The sequence below is a fragment of the Urocampus carinirostris genome, chromosome 19 (genome assembly GCF_059441175.1).
Source record: "Urocampus carinirostris isolate Australia breed hairy pipefish chromosome 19, RoL_Ucar_1.0, whole genome shotgun sequence".
NCBI lineage: Eukaryota > Metazoa > Chordata > Actinopteri > Syngnathiformes > Syngnathidae > Urocampus > Urocampus carinirostris.
Genome location: NC_142367.1, coordinates 5,144,912 through 5,170,938, shown reverse-complemented (window position 1 = coordinate 5,170,938; position 26,027 = coordinate 5,144,912). Strand labels below are relative to the sequence as shown.

Sequence of the window (26,027 nt, the reverse complement as noted above, 5' to 3'; positions counted from 1 at the left end):
AACCCATTAAAGTAAAGAACTAAACCTATTCTTTCACGATGGAAAAAGTACATTACTAACTACCATTTTTGAATAAATTGTTGTTGGATATTGGGTAAGATTTGTGAAAATGCTCTTTCCCAGGGAAGTGCCCTAACATGTTTCAACCAGAACTTTTGCATCATTTGAGGTTTTGTTTTTTTTGTCCTCACTGACATTTCAAATTTTTAAACATTTTATTTAATCCCTAAAGCATCAACAACATCCCCAAAATTGCACTTTGATGGCAAAATAACCAATAGTTCAAAGAAAGTCATCACTACTTGCTGCTGTTGGGATTGAAAGAGAAAGATAATAATAATAATAATAATAATAATTTCCTTTGTATTGTCATTCTTTGTAACAATGTACACAGAACGAAATGTCGATACACCTGACCCGTTGTAGCGAGCCGATGCAGCCGCAGCCAACAGAGGGCGCCGCCATTATACCAATTAGGTATGACTCGGCCGAGGCGCGAACCAGCGACCTCCCAGTCTCAAAGCGGGCACACTACCATCTAGGCTACTGAGCTGGTGACTGTGATGAAACTTTGACTAGGGCTGCAAGTAATTATTTTGATAGTCGACTAGTCACTGAGTATTGAAACAATTAGTCCAATAATCAGATAATTATCAATATTATCCTAACGTTGATTTAATTATGTGACAAATAATAATAAACACTAGAAAATTGGTACAATGAAAAATACAAATTTTATTAAACATAATGCAAATTTGTACAAAAATTAGATAAAAAAAAACTCTATCCAAAACCAATTAGGCACAATGCTCGGTCAGTGAAAACATAACTCCATAAGGGAAATAAAACAAAATGTATTTTATGAAGTGCATTCAGTGGTACCTGGAAATTCTAACAAAAGTATGTGATGATTCTCCACATTTTGAAATCAAACATTTTGTCATTTTTCACGTTTTAACAACTGATGTTAGTTTGTTCTTCAGGCTGTATGCTTTTAATTTCGAATACGTTTGTCAAGCACAGTCTATCATAACGCTCAAGCTTTTTTTTAGAGTAAAATATACACGTATAAAATACACTATGCTTGTCATCAAAACCGTATTGGCTTGAAAGTTGCGTGAATTTTACCGAGCCGAGTTTTTGTGATTTAAAAGATATAATTCTTTATGTCAATGGCATCAAGGAAGCATAAATTGCAAACATCTGTTCATGTATGTGGCACTGAATGAGCTAAAAAGGGTTGGGGCGGGTGGTTTTGTCATGGGGAAGGAATGGGCTAGTGTTCTGAACCAGTAAAAGTTGAAATGCATATGCCTGTAAGTTTCAATCATGCAATTGAAAGCCGCTCTGCTTTTCAACACCTATTGTGGCGTTGACACGATTTTATGTTATGTGCATGTTGCATGCTTTTTCTCTGTCTAAAAGTCCAACTATACTTGCAGCTCATACAAATCTTCCCTCGCTCTATTCAAATTCATACTTATACTCACGCTCTTTTGGTCAACAATGCACACACGTCCTGTGCTGATCCAGCAATAACTTAGGGTTGGAAAAAGGTCTATTGTTGGAAATGTCACTAAGCGACTAACTTTGTGATACGTTTCCGCCACAAAAGTAGAACAAGCAAAGATATATTCTCTAATTTAACCTTGACACTATTGATAAAGAAATGTACAGTGTCATGAAAAAAGTATTTTCCCCCTTCCTGATTTCTGTGTATTTTGCATATTTGCAAAGGTTTCAGATCATCAAAAACATTTTGCTTTTCGGCAAATGTCAGACGACTATTTGTGTTCTTTCCTGATAGCAGTGGCTTTCGCTTGGGAACTCTCTGATGGATGCCATTTTTGGCCTGTGATTTTCTTATTGTGGAGTCATGAACACTAACCTTAGTTGAGTCGCTTTGCTGGAGGCGAACATCCAGCCATCATTTTGTGCCCTAAAACTCAATTGCTCTTGGATCATCCAGCAGGACAACAATCAGTAACACACCAGCAAGTCCACTTCTGAATGGCTCAAAAACAAAAACAAATCAAATCAATGTCTAGATTTAAATTTAATTGAAATGCTTTGGTGTGACCTTAAATGGGCAGTTCTTGCGAGAAAACCCTCCAATATGGCAGATTTGAAACAATTTTGCAAATAAGAGTCGGCTAAAATTCCTCCCCAGTATTGTGAAAGACTCCTTACCAATTATTCCAAACTTTTGATTTAGGTTATCGCTACCAAAGGTGACCCAAATTGGATTCAGAGGGCAATTACTTAACATAGGGACAGATGTTTTTTTTTTCATTATTTATTTTTTGGGCCTTAAAAATTTGAATCAACATTTCAAAAATGTATTTTGTATTTCCTTGGGTTGTCTCTCTTTGATATTAAAATTGGTTTGATGATCTAAAACGTTTCTGAGTTTATCACTCAGATATGCAAAAACACAGAAATCAGGAAGAGGGCAAATACATTTTCATGGCACTGTATTTTCGGATGAGCCCAATTAAGTTAGATAATTAATGGCAAACTCTCACAATAGATAAATGTAATCAGAAATGTGTGTAAACAGACCAATCATGAGCACGGCTAAGGGCGAGGCAGGAGCTAATTAACCTTTGCTGCATTGCTTTCTCAAGCTTGTGTTGTCCCCTTGACTGGCTGACAATTGCTGTTGCTTACAATACAATCACCTCAGAGGTCATCCAGACAACATTATTCGTTTGTGTGCATGCATGAATATGTAAATTGTCGTCCTAAAAAACTACAGTGAACACCTTCCTGCTGTTTTTTTTTTTTTTTTTTTAAAGCAATTTAAGGAAAAGGTTGACTGTATTTTTAGTTGTGATGAAATAGTCAAGAATTGGTGCTGTGGCATGCTTTCTTACGGCATTTAGTGATCTTTGGCAAACTTTCAATCTCTCACTGCTTTGGCTGTGTTTTCTATTCTTCCTCTTCTGACTTTTGCAACTTTGCTGACCTTGCTCCTCCTCCTCCTTCCCTTGCGGTCCCAGGGACCATTCGCAAGGCTCAGAACCTTCTGAAACAGTACTCACAGCATGGGCTGGATGGCAAAAAGGGGGGTTCCACCCTGGCACCTCTGGAAGGTAACCAGTGCATGTCTTCTCTTCCTTTTCTTCTTGCGGTTTCACGGTGCACAGTGACGCGTCACAACAGCGCTCATGGCGACAAAGCATTTTGAGACTTAGATGTTAAACTCGAGACTTGGTCATGAGCCCCTTTCCCCTTCTTCCTGTAAATGTCAGTTTAACAAAACTCTATCTTGTGACGTGGTGCTAGTTAGAGATAGAGAGAGCCTCTTTATTTACCTCCTTTTTATCACTTCATCCTGTTTTTTGTTCTCTGCAATGCATGCACCTACTTGCCCTATCTTTCCTTCTCAGACCTGTGTGTTTCTCCTTCCTATTCCTACCCTACTACTTTTTCATTGAGTTCGTCAGGGTCGGGCTGTACATTTTATGTCCCTCTAGATCACAGGTGTCAAACTCACGGACCGCGGGCCACATCCGGCCCAGTGTACAATCATAACCGGCCCGTGAAATCCTTTTATATACATCTACTATAATGGCCCGGGTCTATGAAACCCTGATAACTTTCAAATTATACTGGGATACTAAAAACCACAATGGCCGAGAGCAACAATTTTTAATTCATTTAATGTTTAAGTAAAATTCATATTTATTTATTTATTTTAAAAGGAAACTGTATTCAATACATTTTCATCCTTTTCGGACCGCGACCAAAGGTGTGGTTTGAGTTCTGGCCCTCTGTATTATTACGTTTAACACCCCTGCTCTAGATATTCCAAGGCATAATGTTTTGATGTCAATGGAGAGAGCCTAAAGTCACCTAATCAAGAAACACTTCGAATTTTCTCAACCCCCTTACCATGACACAGATGAGTGGCTAGTACGTCTACCTCAAAGTTCATTGGTGCAGGGTTCAATTCCCTGCGTGGAGTTAGCATGTCCTCCCCGTGCCTGAGCTGGGTTTCTCCGTAGGCCTGCAATTAACAACTATTTTAATAGTCTGCAAATATCCAACTCTTAGTCGAACTGCGAATTCGTATGAAAAGTAAATTTAAATGCCATGTGTAAAACTAATTATGCACAGTGCTCAATAAAGAAATAAATACATTAATAAACCTCTGTCCAGTTTAGAGACAAGCAAATGAATAATAAATTAAAATCTAGTTGAAATTTTTAACCAAGGACGGGCTCATTGGCAATAGAACAGTAAATAAAACTAACATCATGTGCAATTTATGAAGAACGATGATTATTCAACTGCAAAGTCTATAACAAAAGTAGTTAATGATTGAAATCAAACGGTTTTATCATTTTTAACAACTGACAATTTTTAATAGACTGCATGCATTTATTTTCAAATACGTTTGTTGGGCACAGTCTGGCGTAACGCTCAAGCTCTCTTATAGCAAGTCATCCAAACCATATTGGCTTGAATGTTACTTGAATCTTACCAAGGCGAGTTAGACTCTGTTTGATTCAACAGTCTGACTGTTCTCTTTAAACATTCTTACATCACTGAGGTACTGCCATGATCCAAAAGTAGTCAAGTAGTCTTTTTATTGCAGGTAAAATGCTCCCAAACTTTCGAAGTTTTGGTACGTGTACTTGATGTTGACGCCGTCATTTCCATATAGTACTGTTTTCTCTTTAAACATTCTTACATCACTGAGGTACTGCCATGATCCAAAAGTAGTCAAGTAGTCTTTTTATTGCAGGTAAAATGCTCCCAAACTTTTGAAGTTTTGGTACGTGTACTTGATGTTGACGCCGTCATTTCCATATAGTACTGTTCGAGACAGGGAGGCCATTGAGAATGAGCAACTTCCAGCAGAGATTACATTCATGTAGAGATGCTTAATTCTGTTGGAAAAAACGTGTCTGGCAACAATAGATTCTAATGTTGACTATTTCTATTATCGAATTTTGTCAACAACGTCTTTGCAGCTCTAATGACCGGCTAGCTCGTCCACCTCAAAGTTCAGTGGTGCCGGGTTTAATTCCTTCCGTGGAGTTTGTGTGTTCTCCTTGTGCCTCAGTTTAGTTTCTCCTGACACTTAATTTTCCTCCCATATCCCAAAAACATGCACAGCACACATAGGTTCAAATTGTCCCTAGGAATGAGTACGTGCGTGGTTGATTGTCTCTATGTGCCCTGTGACTGGCTTGCAACAAGTCCAGGGTGATCTTAGGCCACTCCCTAAAGTCGCTAAGATGGGTCCAGCAAAACTGCGACAATTGGTTAGAAAAGGGAATTACTACATTTTCATTCGCAGTCCTCCCATCTTCATCCTCCCTCCTGTTTTCCTTCATGCTGTTTGTAGGTTGTTTTTGTTCTTCTCCCTTTTGGGGTAAGTGGAGGTGAAAGGGGCTCTAGCGGTGCGACAAAGCTGTTGTGGCGTTCTTTCACATTCGCCTTCTACTCAAACGCGGCTGGGTGCTCGGTGGTGGGCTGATTTCGAGTTTAGCTTTGCCCCCGCCTCCCATGGACCTCGTCTTGGCGCTATGGTCTGACGAGGTCCGTCTCAGCAGGTTTCGATCACGACCCACGAGTCAGACTCATCTCTGAGGCTCTGACAGACAAGCACGGCACCCCCTCAGGTGAGTGCCCCACCACCCCGCCCAGCCTTTTTAATTCCACTTCAGCAGAGGTCTCACACACACGCTAAATCAAACTTTAAGCCTTCAGGAACACTTCAGTTTGACTTTGTCATTAAAAAAAAATGTTAATTGTGAATGGCTTAGGGGTAGGGCTGCATGATTTCCGAAAAATACCTTCTTGCGATTTTTCAGACTATTTTTTCGATGCGATTTTCAATGTTAAAAAAAGTTTGTTTTTTGTGTTAGTTTTGCTTTTTGTGAGTATTTAATTATAGTGACACTTTAACCTTAAAAAAACAGCACACTCTCTTCAGGGGAGCGTGCTGCTTGCAAACTTTGCTTACCTTTATTGGCTAGTGCTGTTAAAACTTTCCTAGAATTGGCCAGCGCCGTTAAAACCCAAAGGATGACAATTCTGTTTGGCCAAACAATCCATCACTCAAATAATGAATGAGGAAATAAAACACGAACACGGAACTATAAATTCTTGAAAAAAGAGGCACTGCCTTGCGACTACACAATAGCACTACATCACGTTGCAATATTGGTCAGATTTCGGTGAATCATGCAGCCTTACTAATAGGTCACATTATTTGATAATGAAATAATTCGACAATTGGTATTTACCTATTGTATAATTTCATGTAAAACATTTATACATTTATGTTAATTGTTTCCCGAAATTCAAGCAAGCAGTTTTAAAGCTTTAACTCAAGTTAACTTCAAGTAGAAATGCTGAATCGAAATAGATCAGTGGTGCTGAAAGGCACTTGGTGTATGCAGGATTACAAACTGCATTACAAAGTAGAATCCATTCTTGAAAAATATTTCTCGTAAGTATGTAGTAAATACTTGGGAACAAACCAGTTTTGTTACTTATCGTGTATGATCTGTAAATCATTCAAAATCTTGAATTAAAATTGTGATTTTGATTGTGAAAATTTAATTTTAAATGACCCCCAAATAAGGACATGTAATTATGATTTTTTTTTTGTGCTTTAATTTCAACCCGGTGCTTTAATACTAATTATTATTTATTAAGTGAAACGATTATCTTATTTTCTTTTATAAAATTAGGCGTTCAAAAGTTTGGGATTGTTAAGAAATGTCTTTATGTTTTAAGGAAAACACTTTTAACATTAAACTAATCAGAAATGCACCCCATTATTGTTAATGCGGTAAGTATTTTAGCTGCAAATGTCTGTTTTTAATGTAATATCTACATAAGTGTATAGAGACCCAATTCCATCAAACAGCACTTGAGTGCTCTAACAGTACATAGTGTTTGCTAATAGTGTTAGAAGTATAATGGATGATTAGAAAACTCTTTTGTAATTATGTTATCGTTGCTAAAAACAGTTTAGCGGGTTTGACAAGCTAAAAAACTTACGCTTCTTTAAGGTACTCAAGTGTCTGGAGCCTCATATAGCCAGAAAAAGAACGTTCATGTGAAACTTGACAGTCATTTCTTCAAAGAAATGAAGTTTAAACCATGCAAGAAATTGCCAAGAAACTAAAGATCTCCTACAATGGGGTGTATTACTCCCTTCAGAGAACAGCACAGACAGGATCTAACCAGAGTAGAAAGAGAAGTGCAAGGTCCCACTCACTTCTCAACCAAGTAAAAGAACAAGTACATTTGAGGCTCTAGTTTTAAAAATAAATGCCTTGCAAGTACTCAACTTACAGCTATGTTAAATAGTACCCTCAGAAGACCAGTATCAATACCTTCAGTATAAAGGGGACTCTGAAAAGCCTGCCTTTCAGGGCAGAGTTACAAAGAAAAAGCGGTGTTCGTATAGTCAAAAGAACACATCAACTCATTCTATAAATAAAAGTGTAAATTTTCATGAAAAACACAACATTGTCTGATTCATCCCAAACCTTGGAACGTAATGTAAGCTGCAGAGAATTTAGAGAAACAGCAGCATCTTTAATTTGTAGTCTAGTGTAGTCTCAGACAGTCCTAGTTCTATGTTATTCAATCCATTTTGAACATCCTTAAGAAAGTTAATCTAAAAAAACACCATTCTGAGTAGGAGAAGGGCTTGTTTTGGATACAACTGCAGCTGTGCTCTCACTGTTTGTGCGGAGGCGGTTAAAGATGACCGTTTGGCAGGTAAAGACGACGGTCTGGATGCAGAGATGGACGCGTACGTGCACTGCATCAGCGCCTTTGTTAAGCTGGCCCAGAGTGAATACGCTCTGCTCAGCGAGGTCATCCCAGAACATCATCAGAAGAAAACCTTCGACTCACTCATACAGGTGCCGCAGACTTTTGCTTTTATTCAGTTTGGATCACGTACACTACTGTTCTAAGGCAATCATATACAAATGAGTAGTAAATTAAAATCAAGTCAACATTTTTTATCTACGTAAACCAGCGCTTGTCAGTTTTATTCTGTCGCGCCACCCCCTTAGTAGAAGAAATCCTTTGGACTTTTTCGGCACGTTTCCGCTGAAAAAAACCTCCAGTATCTTATCGACGTGATCGGGTTGTATTGTCTTTAAGTGGCAGCTTATTTTATTGGGCTCCATGTCCGCAGTTTTAATATCGCAAGCAATAAGGTCTTTCCTCATCTCCAACTTTGAGATCGCAATCAAGCGCCACAGTACTCAAACGCACCCGAGCACCTGTTGACAAAGCCTCCCTAGGGACGCGCGCCCCATTATTTGTGAACCACTGCTGTAAATCAAGAACAGGCTCATTAGCGTCAGTAGACAAGTAAATAAAACAGATTTTGTCCATTCAGTTGTCAACTGCAAAGTATACAAAATCACTTAACTATTCTCAACATTATCAAACTGTTTCGACAACTGACATTTGTAGTTTTTAACATTTTAACAACTGAAGTTTGTTCTTCCTTCTTATGCTTGTAATCCCAAATATGTTTGTCAGGCACAGTACAGCATAATTCTCATGCTCTCTTTCATAGTGTACGTTTATAAAATGTACAACCATGTCATCAAAACTATCGGCTCCAACGATACTTGAATCATACGGAGGCAAGTCAGGCGCAGTTTTTTTCTAATGTCTGACATGCTTTCTTTTTTCATTGAGCCACTGCCGCGATATGCAAGGTCTGATTTTGCAAACTTGGCAAGTACCGTATTTTCCGAACTATAAATCAGTTTTTTTCATAGTTTAGCCGGGGGTGCGACTTATACTCCGGTGAGATTTATCTGTTGAAATTATTAACCGGTATTGTATATCACTGCACATGTTAATTTCACATTTACCCGCTATAGGGCGCTATAGGTCTGTGTTGATATTTTCAACCTTGCCCTGTTATGCAGAAAAATGACTCCCGAGCATACGTCACTCAGGCAAACGTCACTAAAATGACTCATTTTGGGGGGAAAAGTAGCAGAAAAATCACTTTTGAGAAAGTTGAAAATCTTTACATTGGCAAAATGACAACACCTCTTATTACTAATCAGGACACAGAAGTTCAGAAGATAAGGCATTATTTTGCCAAAGTAAATAATTTCAATATGTTCAAAAGGGATTTCATTTTCATTAAAACGACTACCGTAAAATCCGGACTATAGAGCGCACCTGATTATAAGCCGCAACCACCACATTTTCAGAGGAAACCCGATTTTGTACATACACAAGCCGCACCTGTATATAAGCCGCATGCGCCCACGTTAAAAAATTGTAACACAAATATTAAATTGATCCAGACCCGACCGTAAGTCCCGCGGTTGAAATTAATGTCCTTCATTGAAGTACACGGTCCAAAAACTACAGCCGGCAAAATGAACGGAAAATGATACCGGTACCTAACGTTTGATGCAGACCTGCAGAGTTCGGGTACCCGTTGAAACTAATCCAAGGAAAAAAAGTCTATATTTCCAAAGGTAAGGGTGGGAAAAATTTATATCCACTATTGTCCGCCGCGACAACAGGTCTCACTCACCTTTACCCCACTTCCCGTCAGCCCGCGTTTGCTCCGCCCCTCTTTTTTAATTCGCAAAACATATCAGAATAAGTCTCTAAAATAGATACAAAAATATACAGTTGAAAATACATATTATACATGGTTACTCATATTTACAAAGAAAGACGGTACACCGAGTTTTCAAAGCCTTAATAATAATAATATAACTTTCATCTCAAACCATGACTGTGACAGGTAGCAACACGTTACTAGCAACACGCTCGCAAAACAGTAAACGGGTCTGTTAAAAAAATATACCATACTTTTAAAAATCGCGGTAAACCATCCTCATCTTCCTCCTTATAACTGACGCCATCAAAGTCTTCTTCCTCAATATCGGAAAGAGACTTTGTCATATAGATGTCGTCCCATGCTCCTTTATTTTAAAACGTATTCCACGCTCGCAAAGTAAAGTTTACGTGCAATAGCTGTTTCCTTCTTTATCGGATTGATCGATTGCTTTTAGCTTGAAAGCTGCTTCATGTGCCTTTCTTCTTGCAATTTGCATGATGAGGGTAAGTTAACGCTAATTTAATTTGTGCACAAGCTAAGAAGTTGCAGTCTTCCTCGGCGCATATATTCCAGCGGTCTAAATCTTACCTTTTGTACTCGAGCGCCGCTGGCGGCCGTTAGAAGAATTACATAAATTGGCCGCATTACTGAATAAGCCGCAGGGTTGAACGTTTGGGAAAAAAGTAGCGTCTTATAGTCCGGAATTTACGGTAAATAAAAATGGCACCGAGAAGAACATCGATACCTCTAAATATGTTTGGTCGTTACTGAAACTGACACGCATATCAATCATGTAATGTAATACCATATGAGCCTATTCAGCTCATTGCTCTCTTTTATTTGAAATTGCATTTCAAGAGCACATGTATGTTTTTGGTGTTGGATTTTATCAAATAAATTTCCCCTAAAAAAATTTCGGCGCGACCTATGTATGGATTTAGCTTCTTAATTAAGAATTTTTTGGCTGCGACTTATACTCCGGAGCGACTTATACTCCGGAGCGACTTATAGTCTTGGAAAATATGGTAGTTTTTTATTCCCCGTATCCAGGCTAAAATGCTCCCATGAGCGACTCTCAGTAGTAATTATATTCATGTAGATATTCCTCAGTCAAGAAAAATTTGTCTAGCGAAGATAATCGACAATGAATTCCATTGTCTACTTTTTCTTTTGTCTATTTTTGTCGGCAACATCAACTAATTGTTGCAGCCTTAGGTTGGACAAACTTAATGAGAGCAGAGAATGCAAACACATGTTAAACGTGCCGTTGCCGGGCAGGAGGCGCTGGACAACGTGATGATGGAGGGCGACAACATCGTGGGCGCTGCACGACGTGCCATCCTGCGCCACGACTACTCGGCTGTACTCGCCATCTTCCCTGTCCTCCGGCACCTCAAGATCAACAAGGCCGACTTCGACGCCACGCTGCAGGTGGGTGCTCTAAGGATCATGCAGTGAGCTTAAAACTATTCCAAAAATTTTAAACATGCAAAATGTGAGGAAATAGTGCATGTTTTTTGCACAGAATCTATATCTCCTCGGTACATATAAATTGTTTTCCGATAAATGCATTTTGAAGACAGCCTTTCGCGTCTTCGACTTCACTTTGACGTCAACACCAGCAAGCCAGTCGCCGTATTGTTTTATGTGTTGATTAGTCGAAAATGTGCAGTGTTTTGAGACAAGTTTTGGTAGTTCTTGTGGAGAATGCCGAGTTATTGTGTCGCATGTGTATACAATCATGGTACAACAAAGGCCGAGCAGCCATAAAGGGGCTTACTGGCAAAAAGTAAAACACAGAGAGCAGTTAACAGCGGGGTGACCGGTACTGATAAACGAAAGGCTGTTGCAGCCTCTGCAGAAAAACGCAGGAGCACCTAAGCTTACTAGGAACCAATGATAAAAAGCAGCGACGGCTATGGCAACTTATGTTAACCGGCCTGGAATAAACAGACCAAGGAACATGCCAAAACTGGTGCTAATGCCAGGCTAGCTGGCCAAACAACACATGGTGGGCAGCCACCGTGCGCCAACTAGGAGCAAACAACGAAAGGAAAGCCCTCGGCAGCCCAGACGCTAATGGGAGCTAGCCGGACATAATCATATCAACTAAGACACACGCGGCAAAAACAAAACAAAAGCAACGATTGCCTACTTACAAACGTATATTGTGACACATTGGTTGGTAAAGTCACTATAATTTACAAATGTTCACAATTATCACTGTTTCAGAGCTGCCTCACAGGTTAAGTGAACAGGATTCGCTATTTCGAAAGTGTTCTTTCAATGACGTCACAGCACTACACCCAAAAAACACAGACGGTTCAATTTTGACACTACATTTTTCGAGTCCCTCGGTGCGTGGAATAATATAAACATATTGGCTTAATTGTGGGGCGCAAACTACACATTCTGTACTTAATACATAAAAGAATATGTTTTATTAATTGATTGTCAGGCTTATCCGGTCTTGTCTGTTAACTTTTCAGGGTACGGCGGCAAGCACCAAGAACAAACTGCCAGCACTCATCACGTCCATGGAAAGCATCGGTGCAAAAGCGCTGGAGGAGTTTGCCGACAGCATCAAGGCATGACACGGCTTTCTCATCATCATCATTCTATTCTTTATTCTTGATTTCATTCCCATCTTCCTTTTACCTTGTCTCTTGGTTCTGTCCTTAGAATGACCCTGACAAGGAGTACAACATGCCGAAGGATGGCACCGTCCATGAGCTGACCAGCAACGTAAGTTGAGCGTTTTCCACCATCACATGGACAATTTCAACTGCCTGTAGAGATGGGGTACCAAAACTACCATATACGTTAAAATATAATCAGAATTTATTAGTCAAGTCCATCCCCTGATTTGAAATTTACATGAGGGCAAACTCAGCATAAGAAAATCAAGAAACCCTAAGAAGGGGCCGCAAAAGAGGAAATTCCCCTCCCAGGATGACCAGGCTGCAATGGAGGTTGCAAGGGCATTGACAGACAATACACAGACATCATCAGTACCAAATATAGGTAAAAACGGAAGGTCCAGTTGACAGCGTCCTGTTCCAAAATCTTGACCTATGCAGCAGGTTCTAGATGATGCCGTACATCAGATCCAAGTTCCAATCGCCTATTGTTGAATGCACAGACTTCTTGATTTCAAATGTTTCAGCTTTCATAAATATATGAAAGTAAATACACATACATGTATACAAGTATAGATACTTTTATTTTGGATATTGTCCTTTTAATTTTTTTTAATTCAAAATGAGTGAATGAGCTCTCATTTTTCATGTTAAAACTTTTTTTCCCGATTTAACTCTGTATGTGCCCATCCCACTGTATGACATCCACCAGTCTAATCTAATTTAATCGCAAAAACTTACAGAGATCATCATGGTGTCGGGTAGATTGACAAGTGTTTACCTCAAATCATTCTTTTTAATGCCCCTTCCAGCTGCAAATTTTGCAAGATTTTAGTCTCAAGTGTGTTTGAATTAATATGGGAATATGTGAATATGTGTTATTCATGTTTATAACAGAAATCAACACCTAAAAAACAAGAATATAGGTATTTATCCTTATTAAATGTAATCTGTCAATGTTTAGGTTTTTAATTATGTTCTCTGGTTCACTTGTTTTGAAATCACGATGTTCGGCTATTTGTACAATTGATAATTGAAAGATACACCATCCATCCATCCATTGTCTTCCGCCTATCCGAGGTCGGGTCGCGGGGGCAGCAGCTTTAAAAGGGAAGCCCAGACGTCCCTATCCCCAGCCACTTCCTCCAGCTCATCCGACGGGACCCCGAGGCGTTCCCAAGCCAGCCGAGAGACATAGTCTCTCCAACGTGTCCTGGGCCGCCCCCGGGGCCTCCTGCCGGTGGGACATGCCCGGAACACCTCCCGAGGGAGGCGTCCAGGAGGCATCCTTATTAGATGCCCGAGCCACCTCAACTGGCTCCTCTCAACGCGGAGGAGCAGTGGCTCTACTCCGAGTCCCTCCCGGATGACTGAGCTTCTCACCCTATCTCTAAGGGAGAACCCAGCCACCCTGCGGAGGAAACTCATTTCGGCCGCTTGTATCCAGGATCGAGTTCTTTCGGTCATGACCCAAAGTTCATGACCATAGGTGAGGGTAGGAACGTAGATCGACCGGTAGATCGAGAGCTTTGCCTTTCGGCTCAGCTTCCTCTTCAACACGACAGACCGGTACAGGGTCCGAATGACGGCAGACGCTGCACCGACCCGTCTGTCGATCTCCCGTTCCATCCTACCCTCACTCGTGAACAAGACCCCAAGATACTTGAACTCCTCCACTTGGGGCAAGACCTCCTCCCCGACACGGAGGGAGCATACCACCCTTTTCCGACTGAGAACCATGGCCTCGGACTTGGAGGTGCTGATCCCCATCCCGGCCGCTTCACACTCGGTTGCGAATCGCTCCAGCGAGAGCTAAAGATCACGGGCTGAGGAAGCCAACAGCACCACGTCATCTGCAAAAAGCAGTGACGCAATGCTGAGGCCCCCAAACCGGACTCCATCCCCGCCAAGGCTGCGCCTAGAAATTCTGTCCATAAAACTTATGAACAGAATCGGTGACAAAGGGCAGCCCTGGCGGAGCCCAACCCTCACCGGGAACGAAATCGACTTATTGCCGGCAATGCGGACCAGACTCTGGCACCGGGCATACAGGGACCGCACAGCCCGGATAAGACTGTGCGGTACCCCATACTCCCGAAGCACCCCCCACAGGGCTTCCCGAGGAACACGGTCGAATGCCTTCTCCAAGTCCACGAAACACATGTAGACCGGACAGGCAAACTCCCATGCACCCTCAAAGACCCTGAAGAGTGTATAGAGCTGGTCCAGTGTTCCACGGCCAGGACGAAAACCACACTGTTCCTCCTGAATCCGAGATTCGACTTCCTGGCGGACCCTCCTCTCCAGTACCCCTGAATAGACCTTACCAGGGAGGCTGAGACCTCCTCAATTCCACCGGCACGTCTTCCTCTGGGGAAGCAGAGCCTGAGGACTCTGGGTTGGGCTCTCGTATCACTGGGGTTGAAGTCATCGAGGTTGAAAGATACACATCACCTCTTTTTTTTGGGAGGGGCGGTATTGAACTCATTTAATGCCAGACATGTATTTATTTTTGCCATTTTTACTCATTTTTGAAGGCCTACAGAAAATTCAGTTTTGTAGCTATACAGGCATAGGACACATCAAAAGAGAACTTGAACTCTCATTTTTTTGGGAAAAAAGTATGTTTCTCGCTTCTACCATTGTTTAGTTAACAACAGTTGAACATTGCTAAGTTTCTTGAAAATACTCATCGCAAACTATTTCGAAAAACAAGTTTTCGTGAAAGGTTACACATTTCCACGCCAAAGTGCAGCACGGAAGTGCAGCGCCAAAGTGTGTTATTCAAGTAAAAGTAGTGTTACCTCAGAATACTATTACTCAAGTAGAAGTAAAAAGTAGTCATCCAAATAATTACTTCATTAAAAGTAAGTGCATGCTGTGCAGATCCTCCATGAAGAAAACCGGAATGATCGACGGGCCCAAGATCTTACCGAGCCAAACCCTTTATAAAACCGGTAATTTCTTAAAATAAAACAATAAAATTGTTTTAAGTTTTAGCACTTGGGGACAATGCTTTTGCAAATGTATTTATATGTAATGGCTTGGGTCTGGAACCATTTTGACCCAAAGACCTATAATAGCAAAATATTTTAAAAATATTTTATTTGAGAGAGCCATACTATTATTTAAGAAAATTTTCAGCAACACTGCCAAACAAGCCTTTCAGACAAAATCTATTTTTCAGCGCTTTTTGTTTCACAAGTGTGTCGTTAGGCGATTTGATAAAGTCTAGGAAATAAAAATAATGCCAAAGCCTGTGTCCCATATAAACAAGAAAGCAGAGTTATTTTGTTAAAATGTCACCAAATACTGCAAACGAGGACACTGACATATTTACCTTCAGTGCAGTCGGTGCTGGGCGGGGAGAAGTGCGTTTTGTGCAAAGCTCCACCCACCCCTATCGCTCAGCCAATCAATTTGCTCTGTGTGGTTGGCTGGTGTTTCTAGGTGTTTACAGTTTGTTTTTTGGGTTTCTACAGTGAACCTAAATTGTTTAATGAGCTTCCATATAAACGATTCTTTAGCAATGTACAGCAAAAATGGGGTCTGTTGGTGTGACATTGTGACTGTAAACTGTAGTGTGCTCTTTATTTACTGGACCGAACTGTTCTTGCTATAAGCGCTATGTTGGCTATTTCTGCACTATACTAAACTTCAAGCTTATCACAATTGGAATGCTATAGATTAATTATGCATGAGTTTAGTTTTATCTCCAACGTATACAATATGCATTATGTACTCAGGAAAGAGCCATATCTGGCTTGCGAGCCACAGGTTCCCGACCTCTGCTTAATGGCATTGAATGAGTTAACAATTTACTTGGAATGAACAAGAATTGAAAAAACAAAAATAATGTATATATTTTTGGGGGTCTTAGTGGCGAGGTGGTTTTTTTTTTTTATACAGGCGCGTTAACATTTTTTGCTACAATATCATGAGTTAGAGTACTTACTTGAATGAAAGAGGTATCCTTCCGTACCCTCCCCGCAGGCTATCCTCTTCCTGCAGCAACTGCTCGACTTCCACGAGACTGCTGGAGCCATGCTGGCCTCGCAAGGTACATAATATTTGTTTGCAATTTAGCATCCGTCCTCTCCTGCCCGCGGCTTCAACCTCCGTTTATGTCACTACACGAACGCCGGCTTCACCACGTGACTTCTGACCCTACTTCCTGCTTGGCATACCAATTTCCGCCCCTTCCCCTCACTGATGTTTCTACTTCTTGTACACTAACCTCTTCATCTTCTTCTATGCTGCTTTGGGCTCTCCCCTTTTAGTTCTGGGGGACACTTACAATATCCCTTTAGACCCGCGAGGTAAGGAGACCCCCCCAGAGGTTTCTTGTGGTTTTGCAGCATCAGAGAAAATTTGATTTTTGTTGTCATTACCATGGCAAACAACCAACCAATGCTGTTTGTGTTTCGCAGAGTCCACTTCTTCTTCCAGTAGCTACACGTCAGAGTTCAACAAACGGCTCCTCAGCACATATATCTGTATGTATTGTATGCAAATACAGTGGTACCTTATCATACAAGCAAATGTTCTTGATATAAAATTATTAAAAATGAATTGGTCTGAAAATTGTGTGTGTGTGGGGGGGGGGATTAATCTGGTGCAAGGAACAGTAGCTTACCTGTTTGGTAGATATATTTTATATAATTACAGTACACTGATAGAAAATAACTTTGCGGTTCATTTTTTTTGTTTGAGCTGTAGTTAAGTCACTATATTACATCCACGCCTTATTGTTCCTAAGTGATGGACTTCTAAGTCGGATCAAGAGGTTTCTCCTGCTACTGGTAAACACGGACGACCCTGGCAGTTAAGGGATCTGTGTACTGTAACCTTAAAATGAAAGTACAAACGTAAAAATTACCAGCACATGTTTATATGTTGTATGTTGTCCCCATATTTTATGCTTTTTTTATCTTTTCAAATAGTGTATTGTAGTATTCTGCATAGGCTGTCTTGCTGTGAATAAATAGGCGCCGTATTGATTTGCTTAATAACGAGGAGCATTTGGCGGAGTTTGACAAGTATGGGATCAAGAGACTAGACTGTTGGTGATAATTAAGCACTTACTCTACACTTAAAATTAAAGTAACTTAAATGGCTGTCATCCTGTGCAAGTTTAGTTACTAATTATTATAAAGAAATTAGCAACGGTACGGTACAAGTTATTTGTTATACGTACATTTAGATTATCAAAGGCTCTCTGACTTGTAAATGCCATTGCGTTACTTGCGTACATATCTTTGATTTCTGCACTTTCTTTAAAGCAATTTTATCCAATCTTTTATGTAGCAGCAAAACAAAATACTTACATAATGACCACAAGTAAAATAAAAATTGACAAACTTAAAACTTGTGCATAGTGCTGCGTTTGGCAATACTAAAACTGGATCCTAGATCACAGAGGAACAACTATTTTGTATAATACGTCAAGCATCACTTGTCTTCATATTTTTGTTGAAAAACAAACTTTGTTGCAATAATGCTACGTACTTTGCCCCTATGACACATTAAAGGCTCAAAAACTCTTTGTCTGGTCAAAGATCATGTATTTTGTATATTTTTGTATTTATATTAAAATTATTTATTTGTTTAACTGAATAATTAACTAGATGCAAGAAAAAATAAAATGGTTCCTCCAAAAATAAAAAATAAATAATGATTTATATAAATACAGTACACAGATAGAAAATAACTTTTTTTATTTGAGCAGGAGTTAAGTCATTATATTACATCCACGCCTTAAAGTGATGGACCTCTAAGTCAGATCAGGAGGCTTCTCCTGCTTGTGTTAACCATGGACGACCCTGGCAGTTTAGGGATCTGTGCACTGTAACCTTAAAGTGAAAGTACAAACGGAAAAATTACCAGCACATGTTTATATTTTTGCCTGGAGTAGTTTGCATGTGCAAACTGGAACAGGCTGAAGGTGACAGTAAGCAGTCACAAGTATTGAGCGGTCTCAGGCAGTAGCTTCTTGAACTGCTTGTACACTTGATTTTCTTTCGTATATACGAGCAAGATTTTTGATGCAAATATAACATGTTTACCTAAATTCTCGTGTTTAGATTCGCTCGTATAAAGAGGTAGCACTGTACACGGGACATACAAGTGAGGTCTGACGAGCTCGTGTTTGCGTTTTAGGTAAAGTCTTGGGGAACCTTCAGTTGAACCTGCTGAGCAAGTCCAAGGTGTACGAGGATTCGGCTCTGAGCGCCATCTTTCTACACAACAATTACAACTACATCCTCAAATCTCTTGAAAAGTCAGGTCTCACACACATCACAACTTTGGTTCAGGTTGTGTCCATGAATTGATGCTCATGTTTATATGCGTGTAGGTCGGAGCTGATCCAGTTAGTGACGGTCACCCAGAAGCGAGCCGAGAGTTCCTACCGAGAACTCATCGAGCAACAAATACACGTTTACCAGCGCAGGTATTCTTAACCTTCATCTGTTTCTTTATTGTCTTTTCTTACTCGTTAGGGTTAGATGAAGGTCATGATGGATTGTCAATACTTGTTTTGAGGTTTTAAAATGTTGTACAACTTAAATGCAAGATAATACGGTACACTGTGTAATTTTTGACAGTCAGATGTTGCTGTATTGTGAAACCAAAAACGAGCGCTACAACGCTAAGCAAAGAATACAAACTACAGAGAGTCAAAGGAATCAATTCGCACTAGTTTTCACTTAAAGGGACACTGCAATATTTGACCACTAGATTGTGCTGTATTCATCTCATCTCATTAGCTGCACCCCTTATCCTCAGTAGGGTCACAGGGTGCTGGAGCCCATCCCAGCAATCATCGGGCATTGGGCAGGGGACACCCTGAACTGGTTGCCAGCCAATCACAGGGCACACAGGGACAGACAACTCGTTCGCTCATTCACACCTAGGGACAATTTGGACCGGCCAATCCACCTGAAACGCATGTCTATGGAATGTGGGAGGAAACCAGAGTGCCCGGAGGAAACCCACGCAAGCACAGGGAGAACATACAAACTCCGCACAGTAAGTCCGGTAGCTGGATTTGAACCCACACAGGAGGTTCCCAAGACCTTAGAACTGTGCCGCACACGCGCTAACCACTGCCCCGCCGTGCTGCCCTTGTGCTGTATTATGTAGTGCAAACGGAAAGATTAATAATACAAACTACGGAGACTCAAAGGGACCAAACTGCATCAATTTCATTCTTTTTTTTTTGCCCAGCTTTTCACAAGGTTTGGGCTTTTTTGGGGGGCACTTGTAGCAGCAAGATGTGGGCAATTATCTCAGCTCCCTCTTGGTGAGTTATGTAAAACAAATACAAATTTCTCAACCCACATGTGTTTAATTTATATGATAGTTCATGTATTTTTTTTATTATTATTTAAATCAATATTATTTTTGTAAGTCAAATTATTTAATTATCACTACGAGCCGCTAAAAATTATTTATGACCATTAAAGAAAAATCACAATTTCCAGGCTGTGAGGTGTGTTAACCACTAGCCAACAGAATTGCAACGATCTGAGTCACTCATCGTATCACTTTTTAGATCAAGTCATGTTTATTTGTATAGCCCTTAATCACAAGAAGTTTCAAAGGGCTGTACAGACTATTATTAAGCCATTCCCTGATCTAAAACCTTCACAAGGTCAAAAACTTTAAACCTCAGCATGAGGAAAATGAATACACTTTGAGAAGGGACAGCACATGAGGTAGTCCCCCTTCCAGGATGACCAGGCTGCAATGGATTTTGCAATAACAAATAATACACAAATACTGTCAACATGAAATATAAGTCATTCATAAGCTATAGATTAGAACTGTGTTTTAAGCCTAGATTTAAACAGTTCCATTGAGGTTGTACGACGACTGTCAGGGGGCAGAGCATTCCATAGCACCGTGACCCGAATGGAGAACGCTCTCGAACTTTCGGATCGCTTCTTGAGCTCAATAGTAACCCAGCATTTTCAGAGCGAGGGCTCCGGACAGGAACATAGGGCAAATTAAATCTGAAAGATATGAGGGAGCAAGGCCATGCATGATTTTGTGTAATACCAGCAGAACCTTAAAATCACATTTTAAGCTAACAGGGAGCCAATGCAGGTTAGCTAAAATCGGTGTAAAGTGATCAAACTTTCTTGTCTTAGGTAAAGGCCTCGCTGCAGCATTTTGTACCAGCTGAAGGCTCTTGATTTTGGACTTTGGGAGACCAGAGAGTAGTGCATTACAGTAATCGAGACGGGAGGTAACAATCGCATGGATTTTAATCTCAGCATCCGACTGGGACAGCATAGGCGAATTTTAGCAGTGTTGCGAAGATGGAAAAAAGCTGTTCTAGTAATATTCTTAACGTGTCACTTTGGGTGATATTACATTTGTCAATGTTCAGAGCCGTGTAAGAGAACAAGACTGTTGCTCGTGAGGCAGTCTGAGTTACAAGTAAATGAACCTACATCATATTCATCATTGGATCGGCATTGCAATTCTTTGTCTTTTATGTCTTTATCACATTTACCCTGAAGCGTCATGTCTAATCTCTTTGCATACAATGTTTCAATTCAATTGTGCAACTGGAGAAGAGTCAAAATGACCAAACCACACCATTTATCTTCTAAATTTATTCCCCCAGCTTTTCACAAGATATTTGTTTTTGGGGGTACCCTTAGTCTCATGTTATGTAAATAAATATGAACTTTATTTTTTTAATAAATCACGTTTATTTACCATTAGGCGCCGCTAAATAATACACACTGTCCCTTTTTCAAGGTTAAATGTACACAATTCTATTCTTTTTTTTAATTTTATAAAAGCAAGTTCTCACTTTCTTTTGTTGGATTTTGTTCAGTAAAACTAAGATTTCTTGTCAGTTGGCTGAAAGTGACAGAGCACTTGATGGAGCGAAACCTTCCCGCCTTCCTGCCCGGTGCCAAGGTCTGGTTTGCATTCGGCCCCAAAAAGTCTGATTTGGCTCATGAGTCTTCATAGCAACACACTCTTTTCACTTACAGCTCAAGGACAAAGAACGCCAGTTGATCAAGGACAAGTTCAAGGTCAGCGCACTAAAATACGTGTGTGTGTGTGTGTGTGTGTGCGCGTGCGCGTGCGCGTGCGCGTGCGTGCGTGCGTGCGCGCGCGCGCAAGGGCTGCAAAGATTATCCCATGTTCTTGACAAAAATCGATTATATAAATATTCAACAATACATTGCATTGTCGAGTATTGTCGCCAAGTTACGCTTTTCTGACAGAGTGAGTCATCTTTCATGATTCTAATCTCTGAGGCGAGTCGCTCATGTGCAATTGTGTATGTCTCGAGCGGTAACATAAACATACAGAAATAGTGGCCTACCAAAACTTCTTAAGTTTGGAAGCATTTTAGCTTGGATATGGCAAATACAAATTTGTAGTGTCATTGACATGACACCGAGCTAAACCAACAAAAAAAAACGGTGACCACAATGGATGTGTAATCGATGATTTAAATTTCTTCCCTGGAAACTGCAAAACTACAAAAGAATGCATTGAGACCATGTGCCAATAACTTTATGAAGATAGAATGCATAAACTTTAAATATATCTCAAGTATTGCAAGATATATTTGATTATACATTAGTTAAACCTTTTTAGAAAATTACGACATTGCCTTGGTAATCCTCCAACATGGATGAGGATGGATTGGACAATGCAACTGTCCTTTCAGCTATTGTCTGAGTCGCTATGTTGAGCTGGCAGAACTGGAAGTTATGCGAGAAGCTTGGAAGTAGTATTATTTTGCTACGCTTTAAAATTTGAAGCTAAAATAAACACAACATATTTATGTAAAACACTTACCAATGAACTTTCATCCGTTTTAAGCCTTGTATTACATTTTAAACACACTGACTTATTTATTCTAGAAAAACACTTGCTGTAAGGGAAACACAAAAACATTGCAGTACTTCTGTGATGCATGAATATTTAAAGAGCACCTCACACAGCTGAACGAAATAAAGTCGGACTCGCCTCGGTAAGATTCAAGTAACATTCTCACCAATACAGTTTTGATGACATGCATTTACATTATATTTTTTGGTTTGAACAATTTTATTGACACTACTAACAGCAAATAAACAATGTGAGGTTTGAACAATTTTTCTCGACAATTTTAACGGCAACATTGGTTAACTGTCGTTAAAAGTGTCAATAAAAAACTTGTTAAAATCTGATATAATGAAATTGTGAATGTATATAATTGCTGTTAAAAGTGTCGATAAAAACTCATATTGTTGGGATATGATATAATGAAATTGTGTGTTTAATTGCTGTTAAAAATGTTGGAAAAATTTGTTAAAACGTCACGAAATTGTGAATATGCTTAATTGCTGTTGAGATTGTCGAGAAAAATTGTTCAAACCTCACATTGTTTATTTGCTAAAAACCAAAAAAAAACAAACCAAGAAGTATTTAATTGCTCTTAAAAGTGTCGATAAAAACTCATATTGTTGGGATATGATACAATGAAATTGTGTGTTTAATTGCTGTTAAAAATTTCGAAAAATTGTTAAAACGTCATATTGTCAGATATAACGAAATTGTGAATATGCATTTACATCATATATCAGTGTCTGAAATAATGTCTGCCCGGACGCCCGGGGCGTGCATTTTTTACGTCAGGCGTACAACACAATGCCTCTGCCCGGGTGGCCGACTACTTTTTCAAGGAAAAAAAATCTTTTTTTTTTCAAATCAAACGTTTGCTTTATTCCGATTTTGAAATATTATTTCGATATGGAAATTTCGGAATTTCGGTTCGTTAGGCAATTTGCATAGTTAATCAGAAGCCTGCATCGAATAACTTCGTGCTACCAGACTTATAAGGTCTCGCATTTGCATATAAATTTCCAAAGTAGACGCACAGAGAACACAAGAAAAATGGAGAAGTGGTTAGGAATAAAGCCAAAACCTCAGCCCTAGAAGAATGATTCGAAAGAAACTAACTAAATTTTTGACGCTACAAAACGTAAACGTACACTAAAAGCATCGTGGAAAGAGCAGTTCACTTGGCTTGTAGCAGACGACGCAACGCAAACATTGCATGAATGGAGATGAGTAAATACAGGTACATACTGCACCCCCCCGACCCTCCTGAGGATAAGCAGTGCAGATAATGGATGGATGGATGAATGGATGGAGGTACATACTGATGGCAGATGGAAAACAGCGATGTACATACATGCAATGAATGTTATAAGTACATGTATACAAAAGTGTTGTTCTGTTGTATATTCTGATTATCAATCCTTAATACTTTGCAACAACGGGTTTTTTGCGATTAGTCGTCTTATTGCATTTCAAGTTGTGAAAAATGTGGCTGGCAACTTTATGGCTGGGCAGGCAACTTTTCAGAGTTGTCTGCCCTGGTATCCGGTAACTTTTTGTCATGAGTTTCAGACACTGTATATATGCGTATATTTTGCTATAAAAAAGAGCTTAAGCGTTATGCCAGACTTTGCCTGACATTTGTATTATAAACTAAACTCATGTAGTCCGAAAAATCAACATAAGTCAAGTCATGTTTATTTGTATAGCCCTTAATCACAAGGAGTCTCAAAGGGCTGCACAGACCATGAATTATTGCAAACTACAGACTATCCGTTGTTAAAACGTCAAAATCGACAAACATCCGTTGTTAAAACCGTTAGATTTCAAACTATTTAGGTTTATTTACTTCTTTTTTACATGCTTTGCAGTTGGTCAACGAATGTTCTTCACAATATGTATTTACTGTTCAACTTGTAGCTAATGACCTTGTTCTGGGTTTGCAGGGATAAAATATGTCTTCTTGATTTTATCCCGTTAATGTTCCTACGGCCCGTGTCTGTACGATGTCACCGGTCCCTGAGATTGCCACATCTTATTGGGAAGCTTAAACTATTGGGATTCAAGACATGATGATTATTTCAAAATATACTAATCACAGAAACCTTAAGATCAGTCTGTAACAAACAATTATTCCCAATAAGGTCGTTAGCCTATAACCTGCTGATTTCACGGTCCACAGCTTCCATTAGCCTGTACGAGCCTGTTTATTAATGGTGACGCTGCTCTTGTAGCTCCGACTATCTTCATGCAGTTGTAACTAATATGAATGATGATTGAAGCATTGGTTAACCAATGAAATTCCCAGCATATGTTTCTGCCATTGGCCGTGGGCATTAATAAAAAATAAACGTGCGGAACGTAATTCCTAATTCATTTGTACGTGTCATTATTCCGCGCAAGTGTGTACAATCGTTGAATTGATTTCTGGAAAGAGAAGTCTAACATTTACAACTCTTTCACAATGTCTTGGCCAAAGTGAAATACACATTTTCAAGGGTTTTGGTGTTGCAAACTAGTCGCCTTCTTGTGTTAATTATCATTTGCCTCATCATTACATCAACTTCATGCTTAACATAAGAAAAAATGAATAATAATCGGAATATTAACTAATTGTTCCAATAGTGGGTGACTAGTCGACTATTAAAGAGCCGTTAGTCGGAGCCCTTGTGTTTTTGTGCAAATTGTGGGTTTTGTTGTGTTTAAGGGTTTTAACGAGGGCCTGGAGGAGCTTTGCAAGATCCAGAAGGGTTGGGCGGTGCCCGACAAGGAGCAGCGGGATTTCATCAGGCTGGCTCAGAAGAGAGCCGTCACGCATGCATACACTGCCTTTCTACACAGGTGCACACTTAATACTTTTTCATTGACATAGTGCTTTTAACACATTCATTGCCATAACCTACACATATGTTGTAAGAAGCATTGTCCCTGAGTGACAAAACGTAAAAACACTTTTGTGGTTGTTGTTGTTGTTGTTATTTTCTTTCTTTCTTGAATATTTGTAAGTATTTGGCACTGCTAATCAGTAAGTATCCAGCTTCTTGGGATTATTTCAGTATGAAAAATCACCCTTAGATGGCAGGAGTGGCTTTGATCAGATATTTGTCCACACATTGAGGAATCCCACTACTTCCGAGTTTTGCTTACTGAGAGTATGTAAACGGCCCCAGAGTGGTCGTAGTCAAGCAGTGTGGTGAGAAAAGGATATATATGGAAACGGTGAGAAAGTAAGGGAGAAAAAAGAGAACTATAGAAAGAGAGAGAACAGGGGAAAGAGAGACCGCAAGAGAGAAAGGAAGAAAAAAGGGAGAAAACAAGGGGGAGAGAGAGAAAGTGGGCGATAAAGAGAGAAAGGAAGAAAGGAAAAAAAGAGAATGAGAAAGCGAGAAAGAAAGTTAGAGAGAACAAGACATAAAAAAAGAAAACATAGGATGAAATAAATCAGGGAAATAGGGGAAGTAAAGAACAAGAGAGAAAAATAAAGGAAGAGGGAACAGGAGAGAGAGAAAAAGAGAGAACTGGTAAAAGAAAAAAGAAAGAAAGAGAAAGTGAGGAAGTGCAAAAATAAGGTGAGAAAGAAAGTGAGAAAAAGAGCAAAAAGAGAAAGAAAGAAGAAAAAAACAGAAGGAAAGGGGACGAGGTAAGAGAGGAAAAAAATGCCAGTGACAATGAAAGAAAGTGAAAGAAAGAAAGAAAGATAGAAACCCTGCTCCAGTTTTGCTTGGCTGTCGACATCAAGTGGACGTATTTCCAAAGTGCAGCTCGTTATTCTCTTGCGCTTCTTTCAACAATGTCTTGCGGGCCAAATTAGAACCTCTGGCGGGCTTGATACGGCCAGCTATCTTCATGTTTGACAACCCTCGATTAGGTGGTTAAATGGTCTAGAAACCAGCAAGAAACATGACTGTTTCATCCTACATTTCACTTGGCATCAT

At 39.8% G+C, this 26,027-nt stretch overlaps 1 protein-coding gene across 6 annotated transcripts in view; it reads left to right on the top strand.

Moving 5' to 3' along the window:
- exoc7 (exocyst complex component 7) overlaps positions 1-26,027 on the top strand; it is a 34,249-nt gene that overhangs the window by 7,582 nt on the left and 640 nt on the right. The window contains exons 7-20 of one of the 6 annotated variants that reach the window (XM_088323896.1): positions 3,003-3,095; positions 5,568-5,636; positions 7,756-7,901; positions 10,871-11,023; positions 12,082-12,180; positions 12,275-12,337; positions 16,225-16,291; positions 16,512-16,550; positions 16,662-16,727; positions 18,391-18,511; positions 18,587-18,682; positions 21,105-21,168; positions 21,246-21,287; positions 24,800-24,933. In XM_088323896.1, coding sequence (XP_088180022.1) covers positions 3,003-3,095; positions 5,568-5,636; positions 7,756-7,901; positions 10,871-11,023; positions 12,082-12,180; positions 12,275-12,337; positions 16,225-16,291; positions 16,512-16,550; positions 16,662-16,727; positions 18,391-18,511; positions 18,587-18,682; positions 21,105-21,168; positions 21,246-21,287; positions 24,800-24,933 — 1,252 coding nt within the window. The remainder of the gene's footprint in view (positions 1-3,002; positions 3,096-5,567; positions 5,637-7,755; positions 7,902-10,870; positions 11,024-12,081; positions 12,181-12,274; positions 12,338-16,224; positions 16,292-16,511; positions 16,551-16,661; positions 16,728-18,390; positions 18,512-18,586; positions 18,683-21,104; positions 21,169-21,245; positions 21,288-24,799; positions 24,934-26,027) is intronic. The other 5 variants (XM_088323898.1, XM_088323897.1, XM_088323901.1 and 2 more) reach the window with 5 other exon arrangements.